Here is a 24511-nt window from a genome sequence, read left to right as displayed (position 1 = left end):
CTAGCTCCGCGGCTGCTGCTGCAGTCGTTCTCATCTTTCTCGTCTCCTCTTGCAAGTTTCCTATCTCCTCAAGATCAGGGCAAAGGGAGGAAAACAACGATTTTGGCTTGCTGCTCTTCAGGTAGGGTCGCACGCGTTGGTCCCAACGCGGGGACCATTTCCCGTTTCTTCGCCTCCCGTGCATGTTTCATCTCCCTCCACCCCACTCTCCGATGCTTCCTGGAAACGTAGGAGGCTCAGGTTCCCCCCTTCCTAAGGAGCCCATTTAAAATAATAATTTCCATACTCATCTCCAGAAGCGTATTTGCAACTACAGTAAGATCCAAGGCGCCCGCCGGTCGGCACGTTAGCCTCGGTCTTTTATAGTCTTCAACTTTGCACACTGTGATTGCCGCTGCCTGCCTGCTGGTGTTTGATCCGGGAGCCTCACGCTCGTTCTCTTATTGTGGTCGTGGACTCCAGAACAGCTGTCAAACGCGTCGTTTCGCAGCGGTTGATCTTATCCTGGCTGGCTCCAAGACGGGAGCTTGGTCAACTGTGGATGAGCAGGAAGGGGATTATTTTATTTTATTTCGGAAGGAGTGAAGGCGTGAGGACCGCAGGTTACTGTAATGGAAAGAATAATTGAAAAAGTGGGCTGGCTGCCCCTAGCTTTTTTTTTTTTTTTTTGCTGTGGTTGCTGCGGGGGTGGTCTTGGTTTAGAGGATTGTGGCTCGAACCTATTTCTCCTCCCCTTTTCCACTTTCCCCTCCACCCCTTTTCTTTCTCCAGCTCCTGTATCCGCGCTTACGGTCTCTGGTGTTATTATTACTTGTGTGTACAAAACAGTATTTGTTAATAGTGGGGCCAGGGGAAGTTCCCGGCAGAGCAAAGTCTGAATACCTGGTCATCTTGCTGTCAAAAATGAAAAGGGGGAAAACAAACAAAACAACACCCCCTCACCCAATTATCACGCCTTAAGCTTGACTGGAGTAATCTCCATAGCTTTCACTAAAGTTCCCCTTTGAAATGACAATTTTTGGGTTACTTGGATGGTGGGGACAGGATGTAATTTTAGGTATCTTTTGTTTGTCTTCCAAAGCTTTACAAAAAACCAGGAATGAAGAGGAAATGGAACATTTACAACATGCCATTGCTGCTTCTAGTGTTCTGGGTGTGGGACCCAGCCAGGTGAGACATTAATTATATTTGATAGTTCTAATTCAGGGTAAAAGTGTGTTTCTTGAATGCCATCAACCATAGGGCTGGCTTTTGAGAATCTGGGTTATCCTGAAGAATTATCTCTATTGAAAAAGGTTGTACCAGAATACTGACATACAAAGTGGCAGAGCCTATAAAAAGTTCATTGCTACTTGTTTTTAACTATAAAATATGAAAGTGAACAGAAACATTTCCAAAGAAAAAAGGAAAATTTCCACTGAAGGAAAGAATATCCTTTCACAAGAAATTGAAGTAGTGAAGTTAAATGTGCTTATAATCACAACAAAATTTGGTAAGGAAACCAACAGTTTTCCTTGAAGCCAAACAGGGAAGCACAGACTAAAAAGATTTGAGTGTTAACGTTTTCTTTTTCTCTTTCTTTCTTTTTTTAGTGATCTTTGCTCTTTTAGTCAATCTAGAAAAACCCAAATGATGTATGAGCCTTAAACCTCTAGGTGGAGATAGTATACAACTTCACTGTCACAAACAATAAAAAGCTTGATTTATCAGTCAACTTTTTATATTATTGATGTAGAAATATTTTATTCCTAAAATGGTCACCATTATAAAAAGTATTTTAAAATGTAACTAAATTTGTTTTCACTATATTCTACAAATATGAAACTAATTTTTTGTTGCTTTCAATAACTTCATCTTAGTTGTAGTCTATTCTTATTTTTATCATGATACCTTAAATGGACACCTTTTTTAATATTATTAGGATAAGATCTTCAAAATAACATATAACTTAAAAGACAAGTTTCATAATTTTTCTTTTTTTTAACCAGTAAGTCTTTTTTATATCTATTTCCTTTTAATTTTTGATTTTACTATCCAATAAATTGCCAAATATGAAAGCACTGTTTTCCAGAATTGAGAAGAAACCTTTTTATAAACTTTTTTTTTTAATCGGAAAATATCTACTCCTTTAACATTTGAACATTGACTTTAGAAAGAAACTATGACATATGATTACAAAAACAGTTTTGAGTAAAAATCTATGTGGAACTTTATGACAACCTTAGTGATTAGTTTTAAAATTAGGTTAAATAGGCAGTATAGAAACTTTGAGGCTAGAGGGTATGAACTCGTTGATTTATATACTTAAAAAATGTTACCCTTATATCAGTGTTTTGATGTTTTCTGTGCTCTGTGAAGCAGAGAAAATATTTGAAGGTGGTTACCAGTGTTTTGATGTATGAAGGGTATTTTTAGCTACTAGTTCTGTAATCATACATTCAAGTAGACTCTGTTAATATTTTCCACAATACACCTTGATCAAAATGAAGTCACACATTATCTTTGAACTTGAAAGAAGTGAACAAGCCATGATAAATAATAATCAGTAAAAATCCTCTGTACTTACCCTATTTTTCTCCACTAGTTTTCTGTTCTATATTTGACTGGTAATGCTAAAGTCAGTATTTTATTATGTAATTGATTCTTTTGGGGGAGTAATTTAAATCTCTGAATCATTCTGGGAAAAAAAAATGGCAGTGAAAAGGGACATTCTGTTTTATGTATCTAATTCCTTCTGTATCAGATTGCTACATGTCATAAAATCAGGTGTCTGGTTTTATGACAGAGAAATCGTGGGGGGAAAAATCAGTTTCTAACCATTTTTGTGATATTTTAAGACCATTTGTTCTTTCTACAAATTTATCACAAAAATGTGGCTGAGCATTTTCATCTTACTGTCGTCCCTTATTTGTCTCCTCGGAGACCAGGCAGAAGGGACTGCCCCTCCAAGGCTGGTTGTAGCTGTGTGTGTACTGCTGATCCCTTCAGAGCCCACCTCCTCCTTCCTGGCATCAGTGGTGCTTGGAGCAAGGCCAGCGGAGTTTCCCTGATGTCTATATTACACTTGGCCATTGGGTGGAGGTATATCCAAAGTAAGGAAATCATCTTGGTTTAAGAGGAAAAGAAATATAATTATGAGAAACATAGAGAAATTTTATACTTCCTAGGAGGCAATTTATTTTCCAATTAATATTCAGATCCCTAAAGAATTATTTCATGAATTCCTTTGATTATTGTTCCCTTCTAACTGCAGAGTAACATCATTAATTATATCTACATATGATAATGTACAATTATCCTCTATTCTAGGGAATGAATTTTAGAAATAAAAGAATGAATACACAGAATGCTAGGTGGTAGAAATCTGTAATACTGTTGACATCAAACTTTCTGATCATCTCATATTTAGTACTCATTTTCAGCAACATGCTTACTTTCCCAACAGTTAGTCCAGTATTTATAGAAGTGAAAAAAGGAGGAAAAAGGGGGACACTAATAGCTGAGGGAGCCTTCAAATTAAATTCAAAGAAGAAGAGCTTGTTGGCACTTGCAAAGCACTCTTATGTGTGTATATCAGCTTGTAAAATTATCTGTTTAGGTTGGTGCTGGCTAACATCCAAGAAGATGAGGCTAAGAATAACATTACCATCTTTACCAGAATTCTAGACAGACTTCTGGATGGTTACGATAATCGGCTTAGACCAGGACTGGGAGGTAAAAATAGTTTTACTTTTTTTTAAACAATCACAAAATAATGCCTACAAAATTGAGCGGCAGTATTCATATTTAAATACATTTTATGTATGAATGCATCATTCTGTATTAAAAAAGCTTTAGAAAATAGTAAGTTATATGCAACAATCATTTTCTGTGATTCCTTTCCTATATGCATAATGTATTTGACATATCTTTTATAAAATGCCTGAAGTCATATAGGCCAGACTTCCTGAATGAAAAGCTTTGAAATTAATTATTTCAAATTTCTAATGTCAGAGTTTTTCAAACTTAGAGTATGTTGAAATATAATGGTATTGAGCTGAAATGTTTATATTGTATTATTGATGCCTTTCGTAGTATTTTGCAGATGCCTGTGTTCACACCAGTATATACAGATACACAGAAATTAGGAGCCTAAAAAATACGGGTGTATGTGCTACATTTCAACAAATACACTTGTTAGAATCCTAAGATGTTATTTCTTTACATACATGTAATATTTCCATATAAAGTACAAGTTTGATATTCTTTGAACTTTCACTTTTTAGGTATATATTAGCTATAGGTTTAAATCTATTTTGCTGTGGTACAATTTCGTTTCATTTCTAAGCATTTATTTTCAACACAGGCAAGGAAATCTGTATTTATAAAGGTAAGGAGAATCAGCCTTGGCAAATATGTTAAAATCTAATTATCCTTCATCGTAGCTAGGTGGTACTAAGAAGATCAGGTTTGAAAGTATGCATAAGTATGAAATTCCTAAGAGGATTCTGAGTCAAAATATTATTACTCATTGATTCTAAAATGATGTATAAAGATACATACATACATACACAGAGTATTAAGTTTGAAAATATCTGGCATGGCTAAATGCCAGGATATTCATGTAAATATTTCCTTTGAAAACTGTAGGAGGATTTAATTCTGTATATTTCTTTGGCATTGTATGGTTTTGATTATCCAGGGTTCAAAAAACTTTGGAAGAACTCCAACTTGTTTTCAAATAACATGCCATTTAATTACTACTAGTTTTTTATTTGAATCTTTGGGTGGCAAATTGGCATTTAGTATTTTAAGAGAAAAGCCTCACAGAGGAATGATGTTCACAAATATGACACATTACATCTCAGCATCTATTTTTATAAGAGAAAAACAAAACAATATAATATCTCCTTAGTAATTAATATGCTTAATGGGCATGGATATAGGAAATTACCATCGTGTTAGCATACGTGGTAATGAGTCAGTGCCAAACTCCTGTAAATGTGTCAAGCTTAAGTCCGCCATAATTCATGATGGTGGTTTACGAGGTAGGTTACACTAATGAAGATCTTTTGCCTAAGTAACAGATTTTATTATTTTTAAGTAAATTACATGCTACCCAAACGTATTATAATACTTGTGCCTGAAGACTTTGTCTCTTTGAATTTTTAGGATGAATATTTATGCTTGTTACATGGCTGCGTATTAGAAAGGACCTGGGTATTCTCATTTTTGCAATTCCTTTTACCTCCTTTATTTTCATTTGTCGATACTCGAAGTCCCCATTGTCTTGTTATTTGGATTAGTGCAGTAGATTGAGTGGCCTTTTTTATTGTCTTCCTTCCCCTATCCTCTCATTATTGGATATATTGCTGTTAGGTGCTGTTGTGGGGGTTCTGACTCACTGTGACCCTATGTACAACAGAATGAAACATTGCCCAGTCCTGTGCCAGCCCACGATCATTGCTGTGTTTGAGCCCATTGTTCATTGAACTTCTCCTTTAGCAAGCGTGAGTCCTTCTCCAGGGACTGACCATTACTGTATGCATTAGGGTCTGCTGTCTCACAGTCAGATTAGTCTTGTTTCAGTCTCACACTGCTTGTCATGGCACTCTCTCCTCTTGATCAGATACAATTGGTGGCTCCCCATTGTGTTTGGCACATAGTGGGGAAGGAGTACTTAAAGGAATACAGACCTTAGAAGCATGTAGATCTATGGTCATTTCTGATCCATCCACACATACAAGGCTTTGTTTTGTGTATTTCTTCTGCTTTAAAATGGCCATGCTACGCCTTCTTTACTAACTTATAGGGTTGTTGAGAGTATTAAACAAACAAAAAGTGTATGGATGGAGCAGGTATCTTTTGCTTGCAGTTCTCAACTAAATAACCAAGACTTTCTACAATCTGTTTCTTTAGCTTCATTTACTAGTTGGCCTCTTATCAGTCCTCCCCTTCTAACTCATCTGTTCATTTTCTCTTGATAATTTCTTCACATCTGGAATTATTTCTCCTCATCCTCCGTACAGACGAAACCGTTTTCTTGTGAAGATCATCCCAACACCAATCCTTTTTACTAAAATTACTTCCTGATGGAATAGTACACCTCAGGTTTATTTATCTCTCTGCTGAATTTCTTTAACATTTGTTGGTTCACTGTCTCATTTGCTACTTTACTCTGCTATCTTGTAGTATTTATTACCTTTTTTATGAGTCTCCTGTTATGTTAACAAGATTGTAAGTTCTTTGAGGCTACATATTGTATCATAAATCCTCTGTGCTCTTAGCAACTAAATATTGATTTGCATATTGCGGCCGTAAAGTAAGTGTTGATTGCTTGATTAACTATTGTACAACAAGTTAATCATCTGTAAAATGGGGCCAGTCATATTTGGCTGACCCTTAAATTAGTAATGTTAGGTGACAAGTTGAGCATCATGCTGCAATGAGGCAGTGTGGTTTAGTTGATGAGAACCTACCTTTAGACTGAGGAGATTTAGGTAAATTCTCTGTTTTGGTACTTAGCAGTCATGTGATCTTTCAATACTTAGCATCTCTGGCTCACATTTGTCTATAAAATTGAGTGACCAATACCTACCTAAATTAAGGAGCTCTGGTGGCATACTGGGTAAGTCCTTCGGCTGCTAACAGCAAGCTCAGTAGTTCAAACCCACCAGCTGTTCTGCAGGAGGAAGATTACAGCTTTGGAGAAAAGGAGTGGGGGTTGCTGTGAGTTGGTATTGACTCTATGACAGTGGGTAATATCTATCTTAAAATGTTTAGTGAATATTAAGTGTGATGCTGTAAGCAAAGAATTTATCATAGTGACTGACCTGTAGTAGACAGTTAAAAATGTCAATGTATACTAAAAACTTTGAAAAAGTATAAAATGTATTGTTACAGATTTAAACTATTATGATTACTTTTGCATTCAAAATTCTTATCTTGAATTTGCATATGTCATTTCACATAGTAAGTTGGAGAAACATATACCTATCATTACTTTGGGAGCTCTGGTGGTGTGGTGCCTTATGCATTTGACCGCTAACCACAAGGCTGTTGGTTCAAAGCTACCAGCTACTCCTCGGAAGGAAGGTTGGACAATCTACTTGCATAGTGAAAGTGCCTTGGAAACCCAAGGAGGGGTCACTATGAGTCAGATCCAACTTGATGGCAGTGAGTTTGGTTTGGTTTTTAGATCATTACTTTTAAGAAATTAATAGTAAGAGGAAAGTGGTTTGATTCAATTTTAATATGTCAAACTGAACATCTTTATTGATTAAGTTATCTGGATAATTAATCTTAATTAATATTTTTTTCTTTACAAATTTAATATAAATGAGAGTATAGGAAAGAGGAGACAGTTGTCAACTAGGATTTAGACACAAGTGTTCATTTTACCTGGCTTTTCTACTTACTGTATCTTCCTGTGTCGCTGGGTGGTGCAAATGGTTAAGGTGCTTGGTTGATGACTGAAAGGTTGGTGGTTCTAGTCCACCCAGAATCAGCTGGGAAGAAAGGTCTGGAAATCTACTTCTGAAAAACCAGATTGAAACCCTGTGGAGCACAGTTCTACTCTGACATACATGATGAGGTCACCATAAGTTGGAATCAACTTGATGGCAATTGGTTTTGGTTGTATCATACCCAAGATATTTACTTAGACTTTATATTTTCTTTGAGAACATAGAAATGATAGTATCTTATTGGGAGTGGTGGATGGTAAAAAAGATGACTGAGTGACACAAACAGTTTGCTCTCTTCTACTAACCTAAAGGTTGATGGTTCAAACTTACCCAGTGGCTCTGCAAAAGAAAGGCCTGTCAGTTTGCTTCAGCAAAGGTCACGGCCAAGAAAACTCTATTGAACAGTTTTACTGTCTAACACGTGAGGTCACCATGTATTGTGATCGACTCATTAGCAGTGGGTTTGGTTTTGGTTTTGTGGAGGGTAAATTGAGATTTGTGTGTATGACAAAAGTTATGCAATACATTATGTGATTAAATTTTAAAATATTTTATAATTAATAATGGGTCACCCTGCTGGTATATGAAATACCGGTGGTATAGTCTCCAGCCTCAAAGCAACACGTAAGCCACCGCAGTACGACAAGCTGACAGATGAGTGGTGGAATTAATAATAGCAGTAATTAATAATACATACCCTTTAAAATTTAAGTGGAATCATGCCACTCTACTGCTTAAAACCCTGCAATGACACCCCATTTCATCGAGAATAAAAGCCAAATTTCTCCACGGTCCTGTATAACTGTCTCCAAATTCCTTCTCTGACCTCACCTCCCTCAACTTTCTCTCTTGCCAACATTGCTTCAACCACATTGGCTTCCTTGCTGTTCATTGAACATACCAGGATAGCCAGTATACTCCTTGGAACTATCTTTGCTTGACTGTTCCTCTTTCTCCAGATATCCACAAATCTCACCTTCTCAATAAGGCCTACCCAGACCAACCTAATAAGTGCTTCACTGTTTCTGTCCCCCTAGCTATGATATGGTCCTCCATACCCAGCTTCACTTTTCCTTTTTATTCTTTAGCACTTGTTGTCTCTTAAAATACAAGGTTATTTATTTATTACCATTATATCAATTACTCAATTGTGTCTCATTTGCTAGAAGGTAGGCTCTATGGTGTCATGGATTTTTGCCTGTTTTATTACTCCATTCACCATAAAGTATTATCCTAAGCATCTAGAACAGGCTGGCATATAGTGAGCACTCTGTTAAATAATAATTCTTGAATGAATTTAAATTTTATTGGTTCATTTTATGTTTGCTACCATAAAAAGAATCAACTATGTAACTTCCCGTCTCCTTTAAAAAAAAAAATCAGTGCAATAATTAGCACTTAATTACCCCAGGGCCTTTCACAATTTTCATTAACATGTTTTAGGCTGACTTCTTGGTGAACTGGAACAATTATTACACCAATTATTCAAACTCTTGACTTCTGTTAGCTGCGATTCTATCATAAGATAAGTAATTTTGGGTGAGTCATTTATCCCATCTGTAACTTAATTTAGTGATCTGTGAAATAAAAAGACAAGTTTTTATTCCATTTCTACTCATATGAATATTGTGTGGTCCAATTAAATTAAAATCATTAAGAAAGCATAATATTTCCTACAATTGATACATGGTGGTGTTAGAAGGAGCATTGGTGGCACAGTAGCTAAATGTTCATCTGCTAACTGAAAGGTCAGTGATTCGAACCCACCAGCTGCTCCACGGGAGAAAGATGTGGCAGTCTGCTTCCAGAAAGATTATAGTCTTGGAAACCACATGGGACAGTTCTACTCTGTCCAAAGGGCACTATGAGTCAGAATAACTAGATGGCAATGAGCATTTTTGTTAGAAACAATGGAGATAAGTTCTTAAATGCATTGTCTTAGAGGGCAGTAGTTTTTGAAAATAAGACAGTGTTGGTAAGTCTTGTGCGTTTGGTCAGCCTACTTCCCTGTGAGTCTGGAAACCTGGTAGGGGTTTGCCTTGACACCTTATCTATCAAGCATTCAGATGATTAGAACTAATAGCTGAAATCAGTTTTTCCTTCTGTCTTTGTTTTAATTGCTGGTGCTAGCAACTCGGGGTATCTGCGGATCTTTACATTTCTTAAGCAGCTTTCAAACTGTTAACTGAATAAAAAGAGCAACATTTGTTGTTTTGGACAGTTTATGGGGTCATTCGAAAAATGAATGTGTAGACAGACCTCATATATTTATGACAGTTAACATCCAGTGCTCAGCAGTGACAACTATTAGAAATGACAAGGCTTGGTATCTGAATTATAGATTCAGTCTGGAAAATCTAGATTGAGTACCATACTTTACTGCATTTTGAGAAGCTGTTGCGAGAAGGCTCTCTAGATAGACTCCCCCCCGCCCCCCCCCACACACACACAGTGCTGTTGTTTTCTACTCAGACCTTTGATGAAGCTTTATTTCTAAAGCCATGAAAATTGAGAGGTCAGGTCATAGACTTAGGGTTTGAGGGTCAGTTTCCAACTTCACTCTTGGATATTATCTTTAGGCTGTAGATAGGTGTGTGAAACATGTTTCTGTGAATTTTATTACTTTCACATGTACAGAAATAAAATATAGGCTATTTAGTGGGCAAAAGTAACCCAGAAAAATGTGTACAGAGAACAGCTTCTCTACAGGGTTTTCTTGGCTGTGATCTTTATGGAAGATTTGCTGGGTGGGTTAGAACCGCTAACCATTAGGTTAATAGCTGATTGCAAGCCACTTGCACCCCCAGACTCCTTTGATGGTTAATAGCGACACACTTATTTTTAGGGCAAGAGTTGGTGGAGGCATCAGGAGAGAGACAACACATTGAGGATGATCTGAACTCTCAATATATAGAATTGAGGGGAGGTAGGGAAAAGGTGGGTTGCAAGGAGAGCAGAGGGGAAGGGACTGAGCTATTAGTTGTGGTCCCAGCTCTGGTAGCGTAATGCCTAAGGCACTTGACTGCTTACCGGAAGGTTGGCGGTTCAAACCCACCAGCCACTCCTCGGAAGGAAGGTTGGGCAATCTACTTCTGTGGTGATACCGCCTCGGAAACCCAAGGAGGGGTCGCTGTGAGTTAAGTCCAACTTGACAGCACATAACAACCATACAGCAATAAGTCTCAGATGTAGTCAGGGTAAATTCCAGCTCGTGGGGCTTCCCCATCTTTGAAAAGCTGTGAGGCTTGACACCCTCCTCACTCAGCAGCTGTGGTTTAGGCCGATGGTTCCCAGAGGCCTCAGGCAAATGAGAATCTAGTCTCCCTTTTCTTCTTACCCAGCTCCTTGGGTCTCCTAAAGTGCCTGGAATAAATAACCTTCACAACAAGTGTTAAGCATAAGATTTCAAGACATTTTGGACTGTATACCATGAAGTCAGCTAATCCACTTCAGTCAGCCTAGTGGTCATAGAGAGCGTTGCATTTGATTCTCATGAGTAAGAATATGGAAATAAATCAGGGCGAGTCCACACAGGCACATAGATGGCTTTTAGTGAAAGTATGAATGATTGATAGCAAGTTACTTGTCTTTTCCTATTTACTTGAAATTGTTTTGTGGTAGCTATACAAAAGAGTGCAGAAAGGCACTGATTGCCTGAAGTGGGATGCCAGTGGGGAGGCTGGGAAAAGTCACTTCCTTCAGTTGTGTCTGGGGCCTGCCCTGCTTCTCTCTGTCTGGCACAGAAATAGTTTAGTGATTGGCTTCATCACAGTGCATGTGAGAGTAGACTAGAAACCATGGTCATGTTATGTGCAGAGTTTTGGATTTTTTATTTTAATATTCCAAGGTGAGACTAAGGGACATCGTCCTAGCATTTCTGCACAGCCTTACTAATGGTGTAAAAAAAAAAAAAACAAATCAAACTCACTGCCATCAAGTCATTTCTGACTCACAGAGACCCCTTCTTGGGTTTCTGAGGTGGTATCTCCATGAAAATAGATTGCCCGATCTTCCTTCTGAGTAGTCGCTGGTGGATTTGAACCACCAGCCTTCTGGTTAGCAGTCAAATGCCTTAGGCACTACGCCACCAGAGCTCTCTACTAATGGTGTATGTGTCTCTATTTCCTGGTCTCAGTCTGAGAATGGTACTAAGCCAGTCTCCTTCAGGCATCAGTTAAAGTATTTTTGCAAAACTTTTCTCAGTTCCTTGTTGTGACTAGATGTATAGCTTATGATTATTTTAGGGGAAAAACAGGCTGATATGCATTGGATTGTAAGGTGGAGCTTTCTCCCCAAATAACATTCTTTGGCAAAATTCATCATTGAAGTGCATGGGCCAGAGAATATTATCTATTTTGATGAAGTAACAATAAGGCTTTGTTTGCACCTTAATGACTTTTTAGTTAGCAACAGGTTCTGCCCTCCACCATTGCTGTTAGAAAGGCATTGCTGTCACTCTTAATTTGAGGCACTGTTATTTTTCTTTACTTTCACGCTCTCAGGCACAAACATAACTCAGTCACTGTATTTTTCCCTCCAGTTCTTAAGCTCAGGTGCAGTCAAAAGTTTTTTCACCCCCTTAATATAGTGTGGATAAATTGGACCACAGGCATGACCAATCCATTTGTTTTAGTGTCATTTTTTGATTGCTGCAGCTCAATCATATTGTAGCAAAGAACAGCTTGGCCCAGCAACAATTCATTACTTTTCAACGTGTTAACATGGAAAGAGTCAAATGAAATTATTCTAGTATTTGATTTCTTAATACATGTGTATCCAAGGCCAGAAACCACTCTGGAATATTAAGATGTGTAAGACAATGATGTTGATCTTCCATGAGATTCAATCCCTCAGGGCGGAGGGGACAGATTATATACTATCATTCTCAAAATAACTCCAGAGAGTACAGCACACGTTCCACTATAAGAGCATGCTATCGAAGATTCGAGAAGCAGGACATCGCGTCACTTGTACCATATCACTGGAGTTAGCCACGTTCTGCAGCTATATTCATTCAACTGTATTCATTCACATCTTTCTTACTGAAGATGAGGAATTGCTGGATTGTGTTCTAAATTGCAGGGAAAGTATGATGAACAAGACATGGTCTTTGTGTACATTCATATCACACCATTATGGCTCTTTCTGCCTTTCGAGGGTCCTCGTCATTAATTAAAAATACTGTACAATCACCCTGTGTTTCCTTTATTGAACTTAAGTCTTCTTTCAGAAAAGGAAGTGAAAATCATTATCAGGCTGAAAATTACATCTACAGGAGAGTATAAGGACACCACAGGGAGCATGTCTTTCTAGGCCTGTAGCTGAGGTCATTGGGGGTCTTTGTGTTAACAGTGATATTCCCAGGATACATCAAGAAAAATATATTTTTTTTCTTTTACCTTATCTTAATTTGTTTTTAACTAAAGATAGATGAGGAATAACGAGATAGGTACTTTGAAGTAAATAATAATTGATATAGGATATAATGTAATGAGTATTAAGTTCATTTTTTTCAGATTAACTCAATATTTAGTCTTTTTAATTTTTAATGTTCTTGACACACAACACAGAATTCTGAAAACTTGCTTTTAACTTGAAATACCCTCACTTCTTGAGGTATAGTTCTTAATTAGGAGTAAGGTATAGTGAGAATAAAATTAATCTTTAAATAGATTTCATATAGATGCTCATCAAATCAAGCATATCAAGTTATCCTAGGGAATACATTTCAAATTTTCCATTGGAGTTTTCATTTTAAGTAAGTTACACTAGTTAGTAGTTTTGATATGTTAGTATGTTTTAATGTACATTTGTCAACAAATTAGAAAAGCTAACTTGTAGAACTTACATCTCCATTTTAATTTGATATATGAGTTGTGGGATGTCAGTTTTTAGTTTTATCTTCTTTATAATTCTTGTCTTTATATTTAAAACATGCTTAAAAACAAAAGCATAATTTTATGTAAAGTTAGAAAAGGAAGAGCATCCTTTTGTGTAATACCTTTATTAACATTCATGATATCAGCTCCTTTTTAGGGTAATGAATGAAAAAGATAGCACAATGATTATTCCAAGAATATGTGTTGTGCCGTTCTTCTCTATAGAGGCACTTAACTATGCTTAGAGGATATATTCAGTTGGGATATTATTCATTTAAAAATAGTAATAACAAAATGAGGTTTCTTTCTTCTGATTACATAATACTATTTTCAACTGTTTTTTGGAGACAATTAGCATAGTCCAGTCCAGTAGAGATAGGTCATATGGTTAAGGAAGACTGGAGCAAGACTGGAAGTTATAAATGTCTACTAATAGTTTTCCAAAATTTAGATTGTTTTCTAGTGACACCTAAAGTATTTCAGTGGTTAATAGGGAGGGTATGATTTCCATTAAGAAAAATAAAAGGTCCAAGTATTTTTAGAATGGTGTATGTTTCAAGATTTCAGGACAGAAGAGAACTTCAGATTTGAATTAAGGATGGTTTGGGGAGGAAGACAATTGTCATAGGGGACTTGTAGAAAGAGATGAGAGGTTTACCTGTATTCTGTTATCACTGATTACTCATAAGGTTTTGGATTTTATAGGAAAAGATGCTGAGTTATTACTCCAGTCTTTGGATTGGATTGTCCAGATTTTTTCAATTCTGTGAGTTTTTTAAGAAGCCATTTACAATAGAATTAAGCAAGTTAGCCCTAATCAGAGTATTAAGGGTAAATGGAACAAATTCATTTTTGTGACTATGATTATATGGAAAAACTCTTCAATTTCCCAGGAAAGGAAATGGTGGACCAAAATTCCAGCCAGGTTTACAAGGAAGATTGAAATTTGGATACCAAGAGGGAGGAAGTCTTAATTAAAAGAAAATGGAATTGCAAGACTGGTGTTCAGGTCGGGTAAAGGGGAATATGGGAGGATAGATTTAATTAGTTATCTAGGGCATGTAAGAGGATAATCATCGAAGCAAAAAATGTGAGACTGAGGCTTGTGCTTGGTAGAATAGCAAAAGAATCTTCCAAAAGATATTAGAGTAAGAGAAACTTCAGAATCTTAAGAGAGTATGTGGGGGCCTAAATGGTGAGCACATTATAAAACAGGTGAACGTAGAATCACTTTAAAAGCAGTAGTCATTAGAACTTTACTAAGAGAACAGTGTAAAAATCTGATTTGATTCTTAAATTATATAAAGCAGCATAATAGTCCTAGAATTCTGAAACAACAGGACCAGGCAGATGAATTCCTGGGGGTGGGGATGTTGCTGTAGCAGAATTCCTTTCAACTTTCATTCCATCAACCTTCTCTGATAATCTGAAGAGCTCTTGGAGGTATTTTTGGCTGGCACCAAACTGATGGATGACTCATAGCTTTAGCAGAGAGGGTCATTTGAGTTTCGTATTGTTATCTGTGAAATACAGGGTGATGAAAAATCCCACGCCCAGTTGCTGACTCAGGGTGGAGATATTTACGTTTAGATGCAGTTCTACCTGTTCCACCAATGTTGCCTGAATGTGTCATTTTCCTCTAGCTGCTACCACACCCAATCTGGTTCCTGTCATCTCGGTGACAGCTTCTAATACAGGCATTCTTGCTCTTAGACTTGACTGCCACCAGTTACTGGGGGCAGCTGCAGTTTCTGCTGCTCTTACCTCTGCCTGGGAATAGCTGAGAGGTGGAGTAAACTCTATCAGCAGATAAGGAAAGTGGGCAGTTGCGTGTTTAAGTGAGTGAATATGAAAGTCAGTGGAGTGGAAAGCAGATGTCTCTTCATCAAATCTTTTCCCTTTAGGGAATTGTTTTGTGGCCTGTCATTTCTGTAATTTTCCCCACCCTCCCAGACAGGGTGGTGTGACACTTTAATACTTCTGTCTAAAGACATTAGAAGTAGATATAATAAACTCAAGTGGCTTTTTATAGTGCAAATTTAATGACAGTCGAAAAAAGGACATTTTTCTTCCCAGCACTGGAATAATCAAATAGAAGTGAGAAAAGAATATTATGGTAGGCTTATCAGTTAGGGAGATATTTCCTGTAAGTAACAGAAAAATCCATCTAGAGTGACTTCAGGATAAATTTTCTCACAAATAAAAAGTCTAGAGGTAGGTGGCTGTGGTAGCATTATTTGAGGTCTCAAATGATACCATCAAGAACCTAGACTTCTTGGATTTTTCCCCTTCCTCTTCTTTATTGTTGGCATCTATCCTTAAGCTTGTCATTTCATAATCTCAAGATGGCTGCTGCAGCACCAGCTGTCATGGTTAAGACAAGAATAAAAGGAGGAATGGCACCAGCTCCATCTCTTTCTTTCATCATGGGAGAAAAAAACAAAAAAAACCCACCTTTTCTAGCTCTTGGAGCTGATTTCTACCTTTATCTCATAGTGTTTTCCAGCTAAGAAGGCATCTAGGAAAATGAATGTTCTACTCGTAGTTGGACATGTTTCTGCCCTGAATCACATTGGGGATTTACTAGAAAGAAACAGGATGGATTATATATTCAGTAGTCTCGTGGTAATATCTGCCACAACTTACAGAAGTTACTTAATTTCCTGTTATCTCAATTGCTTGCTCTATAAAATGAAAAATAATAGTTGCATTGAATGAGTTTATATATCGAAAGTATTTAAAACTTTAATTTTCATATGACTCATCTGGGTGGAGATTGTTAAAATGCATGTTTTGATTCAGTACGTCTTAATGGAGCTCAAGAGTCTGCATTTCTAACAAGCTCCCAGATATTAATTACCAGCGCTGCTGGACCATACTTTGAGTAGGTAGGAAGTGCTCAGCTAAGGCTATATTACACAAGTCCAGGGGGGCATTTGTAAAGAATATTATGCAGTGAAGTAAAGAAGCCCTTTAAGTGCTCAACAAATTGTTAGTTATTTTGTTGCTGTGATTCTTATTACCATGGTTTTCGTTGACAATTAGGAATTTATAATTTATGTTTCTAAAGGTTGGCAGTGATAACTATTATATTTATCAGAATAAAATCATAGACAAATTTATTCATTATAGTATGCTTTTCAAAAATTGCTAGTAAATTTAGATTAACCATTAATTTCCATGGCTATGCACATAATAGCGACTAAAATTTCTCTCTCTAGTACAGTCATCAGTACATTTAATTGTATCATGCTCTATAAATAAGGGCATATCTATACCTATTGAAAAAATTAAAACTAACATGTGATGACATCACATTGGTATTTAGACTTTGCATCATAAAAATGTGTTTGACATTGAAGTTAATTACTTGTATGGAAAAAACTGAAGTGAAAATTATGAACTAAACTAGTATAAATAATTGATTATAAAAATTGTTTAATTGTTAATATGGTATTGTAATAAATAAAATTTTACTATATGTATAATCTTGAAGACAGAAAAATAATAAAACCAAAACCAAACCTGTTCTGGTTACCTAGTGCCGCTCTGATGAAACATATACCACAAATGGGATGGCCTTAACAAACAGGAGTTTATTCTTACAATTTAGAGGCTTTAAGTCCAAGTTCAAAGTGCCAGGCTCTAGGGGCTGGGTGAAAGCCCCCAATCTTGGGGTCCAGCTTTTCCTCCTGCTCCCGGCGCACTGGAGCTAAAGGCATTTCTTCACTCAAACAGCTGCTGGCTGCTGAGGCTGAGAAGCCCCAAGGTTGACAAGTCAAAAGGCACAGTCCTAATGTTACCAAACCACACGGCAGGCCATTAACTTAAGTCCATTGTAAGTCCCAAGGTTGGCAGAGCATAGCAGGCTGCTGAGCAACGACACGGCTACATGCAGGGTCCAGGCGTGCCATAGGCTAGAGACCATTCTCAAAGCTTTTCCTTATATACAGGAAGCAGACAACATCCCAAAGGCAGCTACTCAGCTGCTTGTGGTAGATCCCACCATGGAATTGATTGCCAGTCTCATCATGGGGAATAACTACCACCAGCTACCCAGTCACTCACCCAGGCCCAGCCAAGTTGACACACAAACATAACTACCACAAAACCCATTGACGATGAATTGACTCTGAGTCAAAGTGACCCCTTGGGTTTCCAATGTGGTAAATTTTTTCAGAAGTAGATCCCCTCATCTTCCTTCAGTTGAGTAACTGGTAGGTTTGAACTGCTAGCCTTCTGGTTAGCAGTCAGATGTCACAGGCATTGAGCTACCAGATAATAGATCTATTTAAATTCTTTTATACTCTTTTTAAGAGTTTTAAATTTTTCTTATTGGATGGACAAAATGTGTGTTTTTCTTTAAAAGTTATTTTACGTGATTTTTATTACACTGCCCGCCAGACAGCATCTTATAAAACTGGAAGACCATAATTTGGTACATAACTTACTGCATTTTAATTATAAAGACTTGTTTAGAGGAGAAAGGGCCTTTGTTTTGATCAGTGAGGGAGGGGGCTGTGGTGACCAAGCAGTTTATGTGTATAAACAACACTAGTTTATACATGAAAATTCCCTTTCCTTTTAGTAAATGCCATATAGTCTAGTAAAAACCAATTAACATCTCTGTGCCTTAGTTTCCAAAACATGAAGATGAAGGGATTAATGAACTGTAATGTCTCCAAAATCTATATTTTCTCACTCTCTCTCTGTTTTTTTTTTTTTTTTTTTTTGGCTTGTTTCAAGACAGAGTAGAAAATAAGGTTCTTGGAACAGAAATCTAAAACCAATTTTTCCTTCATCGTAGAGAAATAGAAGGATGGCGTATGGGGCTGAATACAAGCTAGTGGAATAAGGCTGTTCAGCCTAAAGTCTGTCCAACCTAAAAGAGTACAAAGGCTTCTTTTAACTCTACCAGCAATTAGAGACAGTGCACAACTAGGTACTTTAATTACATAAAAATACCAATGTTGTTGTTAGGTGCCGTCGAGTCGTTTGCGACTCATAGTGACCCCATGCACAGCAGAACGAAACACTGCCCAATCCTGCGCCGACACCATGATCCCTGCTATACTTGAGCCCATCATCACAGCCACTGTGTAAATCCATCTCATTGAAGGCCTGCCCCTCTTCTGTCGATCCACCACCCTACCAAGCATGACATCCTTCTCCAGGGAATGGTCCCTTCTGACAACATGACCAAAATAGGTGAGACGAAGTCTGGCCATTCTTGCTTCCAAGGAGCATTCTGGCTGCACTTCCTCCAGGACAGATCTGTTAGTTTTTTTAGCAGTCCATGGTACTTTCAGCATTCTTCTCCAGCACCACAACTCAAAAGCATCAACTCTTCTTCGGTCTTCCTTATTCATTGTCCAGCTCTCACATGCATAAGAGGTGATTGGAAATATCATGGCTTGTGTCGGGTGCACCTTAGTCCTCAAGGAGACATCCTTGCTCCTCAGCACTTGAAACAGTTCCTTCGTGGTTGACCTTCCCAGTGCTACACGTCATCTAATGTTCTGACTGCTGCTTCCATTGGCATCGATTATAGAACCAAGCAATGTGAATTCTTTGACAACCTCAATCTTCTCTCCATTTATTGTGATGCTGCTCATTGGTCCAGTTGTGAGGATTTTTGTTTTCTTTGTATTGAGATGTAATCCATACTGCAGACTGTATTCTTCAACCTTCATCAGTAAGTGCCTCAAGTCATCCTCACTTTCAGCAAACAAAGTTGTATCATCTGCATATCTCAGGTTGTTAATGATTCTTCCTCCAATCCTGATGCCCCGTTTTTCTTCATATAGTCCAGCTTCTTGGATTATTTGCTCAGCATATAGATTGAATAAGTGTGGGGAAAGGATACAACCCTGACGCACTCCCTTCTTGATTTTAAACCATGTAACGTCCCCTTGTTCCATTCGAACGATAGCCCCCTTGTCAAGGTACAGGTTCCTCATGAGTGCAATGAAGTGCTCGGGAATTCCCATTATTCTCATGTTATCCATAATTTGTCATGATCCACACAATCAAATGCCTTTCCATAGTCAGTAAAACACAAGTAACATCCTTCTGATATTCTTTGCCTTGAGCCAAGATAGTATTAAGAATTTCTCTAAAAGCCGAGTAAGATTTGATTAGGAAGCGATTGGTACAAGTGAGATAGTGATAAATGTACCAAATTATATTTCCCAGTGATTATGTTTCTAAACAGGAGCTCTGGTGGTGTAGTGCCATTGTGTTACCCTCTTTATATCTGGTTTGCAGATGGCAACATATCTTCCAAGCTCATTGCTCTGTTTGATGCCAAAGTCCCATCTCCTCTTGAAATTCCACCTACTTTGTCTTCAGTATCTTTACTCTTTTCTGTTTCTTGTCTCTTTACTCTTTTAGCAGTTTGACTCTTCTGTTTCTCTTCATTTTCTCACTGCTTAAATATGGGTGTTGTCCAAGGTTCTAGGCTTTCAACTTTTCCATACTCATGGATTCTCAGAAAAATGCCATTCAATTCCATAGCCTCAAATATCAACCTAAATAAAAAACAAAAAACAAACATACAAAAAAACAAAAACAAAAACAAAACAAATAAACCCAAACTCCCTGTCATCAAGCTAATTCTATCAGCAACATGACAGGACAGAGTAGAACAGCCCCATAAGATTTCTAAGGCTGTGAATATTTATGGAAGCAGATAGCTACATCTTTACTCTGCAGAGAAACTGGTGGGTTAGAACCACCCACCTTTTGGATAGCCACCACGTGCCTTAAGTACTGTACTACCAGGGCTTTAAATATCACCATAAAATAAATTTAAAACAAAACAAAAAACTCATTGCAATTTAGTTGATTCCGACTCATAGTGACCCTTTTTGGGTTTCTGAGATGGTCAATCTTTACAGAAGTAGCCTGGAGTGGCTAGTGGGTTTGAACTGCCAGTCTTCTAATTACCTTAGGCACTATGCCACTAAAGCTACTTAAATATTACCATAGTTGGTTAATTCCAAAATCTCTATCTCTAGTCCTGAACCTATTTTCTGATGTAAATTTGCTCATGTTCTTGCCTGACTAAACTCCTTTCTATTTCTCCCCATGACATTATGATCAAGTCGAGGAGCACTTCAACTGGTTTGTATAGTTGTGAATGCTGTGGCCTTTGTTTACTTTTCTGGTCTCATCTCTCACTACTTATCACTGTTTTGTGCATGGTGATTCACTGATGTTGTTCCTGTTTTCATTTTTTTTATATTCAGTTTAATGTCTAGTTTCATATGGACTTTTTCTAGTTTGTGGGACTTTATATAAACTGTTGCCTCTATTGGAAACACATCTTTCATTTTTCAGATTCTTGCTTACAGGTTGGTAGTTTCTAGAAACCTTACATGACTCTTATGCACCCTCTACAGACATCCCTATTGAACAAGCCATTCATTATTATATTTTGTATAACACTTCTGGAATCTAAGATGTCTAAAGGCAGAGATTTATGACTCCTTGTTTGATGCTCTGTCCCCTCTACTATGCATAATGCTTAAGGAGGTAGTTAGCAATAGTAATATTTGTTGAACAGATGCATTGATAAAAGATGAGCTGTATCCTTTGCCACGTAAGTTTCTGAAATTCAGCTTCTAGAAAATTGAGTTCAGTTTTGTCTTCTTTTCATCTTGTGGTTGTTTTGCATGGTTGCAAAAATGGCAAGGAGGCCCCATGTTCTGACCGCCTCTAATCCCACAAGAGGAAGGCAGGATTACCATCAGTTACCCAAGGCCTATTCCTGCCAGGCCAGTCATGCTGCCTCCCTCCAGCCCTTTCTCCAACTGTTCCTCCCAGAGCACCTACCACCTCTCTCCTGGGTTCGATAATTCACTGCAGTGGCCACACAGAACTCACAGATTATGAGGTTTATTAGGGAAGCACCACAGGCTACAATTTGAGTTCAGGAAAAATGCTCAGTCTCTCTTCCAGCCCACTGTCCCTCAGCCAATAGTCTCTCACAGTCTCTTTCCCAACAATGCTGGTTCCTCGGTATCTCACTCAGCAATGCGTGTCTCTTGTGTCTCTTTCAGGGGTGCGTGTCTCTTCCGGCAGAACGTCTTCCTCAACTAGCAGTCAGAGCGAGCTCTGCATCCAGGAGGCCTTCTTTTGAGCTTGGCAAGTGGCCAAACTAGCCAATCATAGCATCAGAACTCTAAGCACCTGAGAGAGAGTGGGCCCCTCCCAGAACATTGTTTTGTGCCACTCCCAACAGAAATACTCCAGGTGGACAACTTCAGCAAAAAGCTCCTCAGTTGCTCATAGAAAATTCCACCTTGGAGTTTACAAAGACTTATGGGTAGAAAAGCCACACTAAGTAATTTACTACACTGCAATGGTTGATGACATCAGCATTTCCCAAGTTACAAGAGCTAAAAATCCATCCTAGAACCACTTTCAAATTGTCTTTGTTCCTTTTCTGTCTCCTGCCTATAGCCCTGTTCTTGTTGTTAGGTGTCATCAAGTCAGCTCCAACTCACAGTGACCCTGTGTACAACAGAATCCTCACAATCTGTGCTGTACTTGAGCCCATCATTGTAGCCACTGCCATTCCATCTTGTTGAAGGTCCTGCTATCCTCTCATATACAGACAGCAAACTGGTTGGCCTCTTTTTGTTGTTAAATAAGTAATTGACTTTAAATATTTAGGATATTTCCAGTAAAAATATAGATTTCTGTCTTGTTTTTTATAAATGGCAGATCTGGTGATCCTAAGCTGATGGCACTGAAACTGAATATCAGCTTTCCTTGTTAGATGGGGCATGACCTATACATTGATCCAGAGAGCTCATTTAGTCACAGTTAAATTACTCTGACCAATAAATATTATGTTGCCCAAACAGAACATTTGAGTATGTAAGCCCAGTCATTTCCCATTTTACACATTGCTAGACTTTAAAAAAATTAGATTTGATTATGTACTACTGTATTTTTGGAAATAGCATATTCACATATATAATGTGCATATGCATATAATAGGCAGAAATGATGAAATTGTGTAAAAAAAGGTCTGGCATAGTGTACTCAAGCATACAACACACATGCCTCATGACATTTCCAGAAGTGAATTTCAGCCTCATTCAATAGTCCAAAAATACTACTTTGGCAACTTTTGATTGTATTTGTATAATGATAGTATAAGCCATGGTCAAGAAGTTATGGATTAAGTTTGATAATACCCCGGTAATCAGAAAATAGCAACTGAAACTATGTGTTTGTTCTGGAGCAGTTTGTGCCTGCACCTGAGAGTGGTGGAGTTCCTTGTAGCTGATCTGTGCCCAGGTATATTGTACTGGAGACAGGCAGAAGGTTGAGCATAGGGCTTTGTGTGGGGTTGTTACAGCCCGAGCACGAGCATGGGCTGGTCCCATGGTTGGCGGGGGCCATTGCCCAGGTGTGTCTGCTTTCTGCAGTGTCATTGCCACATGAAGCTGGATAGCTAGATGGTATGATTGTGAGCATGCAATACGGGGCCTCCAGAAGGGCAGTTGGACCCATGTCATCCAAGGGAGGGATGCTGACCTCTCTGGGCCTGTGATTCTCAGGCAAGCAGGAAATTGAAACAACCTGAGTGAGGCTGCCATCCTGTTAGACAGCCTCACCTGCCTGAATGGACTCTCTGGCCTGGGGCTGGCTGCCCTGGTGACCTCTGTTTCCTGGGTGGAAAAAGTGAGTCCTTCCTACATTGGAGAATGTAATTTGCATAGCAGGGAAGGAATTCTGCTGGGAGAGGGAGGGGGGGTTGCTGGTGAAAGTCACTTCTGGAAACCAAATCTCTGTTAACAGGTACCAAGTCCAAGACTTAAATTAGATCTGCTGGACAAGAAAAAAAAAAATTGAAATTGAAGTCAGCAGCATGTGAAAAATATTGGTATAGTGTGCTTATGAAAATAATACACAGGGTTGCATGGTATGCAAAAACTTAACAACCTTCACATTATTTGCATACAAATACGGTAATTCTTTTGTTAAGTGTCTTTCAATCACTTCCCATTTTCCCACTTTTCCAGAGTATAACCTCTAGTTTGTGTAACTTATCATTCAGGGACCAGAACAAGAAGACACAAACTCAGATGTCTCACTGAAGCTGGACAGATCAAGGCATGACATGGGCCTTGTGGAGACAGTGAATAATTGGAGATAGCATTCCTTGTCTGAAGGAGGCTTAAGTTTTATCTGATTATTGCCACATAAGCATTTATGATCAGAATTGCTAGATATTCAATTATTTAAAAAACAAATGTTGGAAATCTTGAATTTGGTGGGAAGTTTCTTGATTTGTAAAAGGCCAACCAGTTCTAGTTCAAAAGTTAACAAGCTACGGTGCTGCCCAAACAGAACACACTGGAGTGTTATTACTTTGCCACTTCTGGCCCCAAACCAAGATTTCTGATACATTATGATACAGAGGAATCAATTGGAGAGCCTTTCAAATGCAAATTTGGAAATCTTATCCTCAAAAGTTTTTTCAGTTTTCGTTTGGGCCCAAGAATCCTCATTTGATCCTGTGTTCTTCTTGATGAGACACTGGCTGGGATCCCTTGTCTTCAAGTTCTAGTTAAGAATGATAGCTTATTTCTTTTGCTCTGGTAGCATTTTATTTGTACCCTTTTCAATCAAAAGGAAGGAGTTCTGGTGGCGTAGTGCCTAAGACATTCGACTGCTAACCAGAAGGCTGGCAGTCCAAACCCACCAGCTACTCCTTGGAAAGAAGACTGGGCAATCTGCTTCGTTAGAGATACTGCCTTGGAAACCCAGGGGAGGGGCTGGTTGCTATGATTTGGGACTGACTTGACGGCAGTGAGTTTGGTTTGGTTTTTGGTACTGAGTAAATGTGCATAGGAAGTTAGTCTGTCTCACCAGATGAGTCTTCCTAGCTCAGTTAATATTTAATAATTTAAAAGGATGACTTTCATGTACCATTGTTCAGATCTGGCTCTCAGTGTTATAGAATCAGATATCTTCTCTTGTCTACTATCTTAGTGTCCTTCTGCTGCCATAGAAAAATACCACCGAGTAAGTGGCTTTAAAGAGCACACATTTATTTTCTCACAGTTCTGCAAGTTGTTGTTGTTGTTGTTAAGTGCCGTCTAGTTGTTTCCGACTCATAGCGACCCCATGCACAGCAGAATGAAACACTGCCCGATCCCGCGCCAG

At 38.2% G+C, this 24511-nt stretch overlaps 1 protein-coding gene across 1 annotated transcript in view; it reads left to right on the top strand.

Moving 5' to 3' along the window:
• Window positions 1-1099: 1099 nt before the first annotated feature.
• Window positions 1100-24511, top strand: part of GABRA2 (gamma-aminobutyric acid type A receptor subunit alpha2) — a 277828-nt gene continuing 254416 nt past the window's right edge. The window contains exons 1-2 of the mRNA XM_007949426.2: window positions 1100-1170; window positions 3599-3714. Of these exons, the coding sequence (XP_007947617.1) occupies window positions 1100-1170; window positions 3599-3714 (187 nt within the window). The remainder of the gene's footprint in view (window positions 1171-3598; window positions 3715-24511) is intronic.

The sequence above is a fragment of the Orycteropus afer genome, unplaced genomic scaffold, assembly GCF_000298275.1.
Source record: "Orycteropus afer afer isolate SDZICR_OR568_19922 unplaced genomic scaffold, OryAfe1.0 scaffold00246, whole genome shotgun sequence".
In the NCBI taxonomy this organism is placed as follows: Eukaryota; Metazoa; Chordata; class Mammalia; order Tubulidentata; family Orycteropodidae; genus Orycteropus; species Orycteropus afer.
This window is presented reverse-complemented; position numbering and strand designations above follow the sequence as displayed.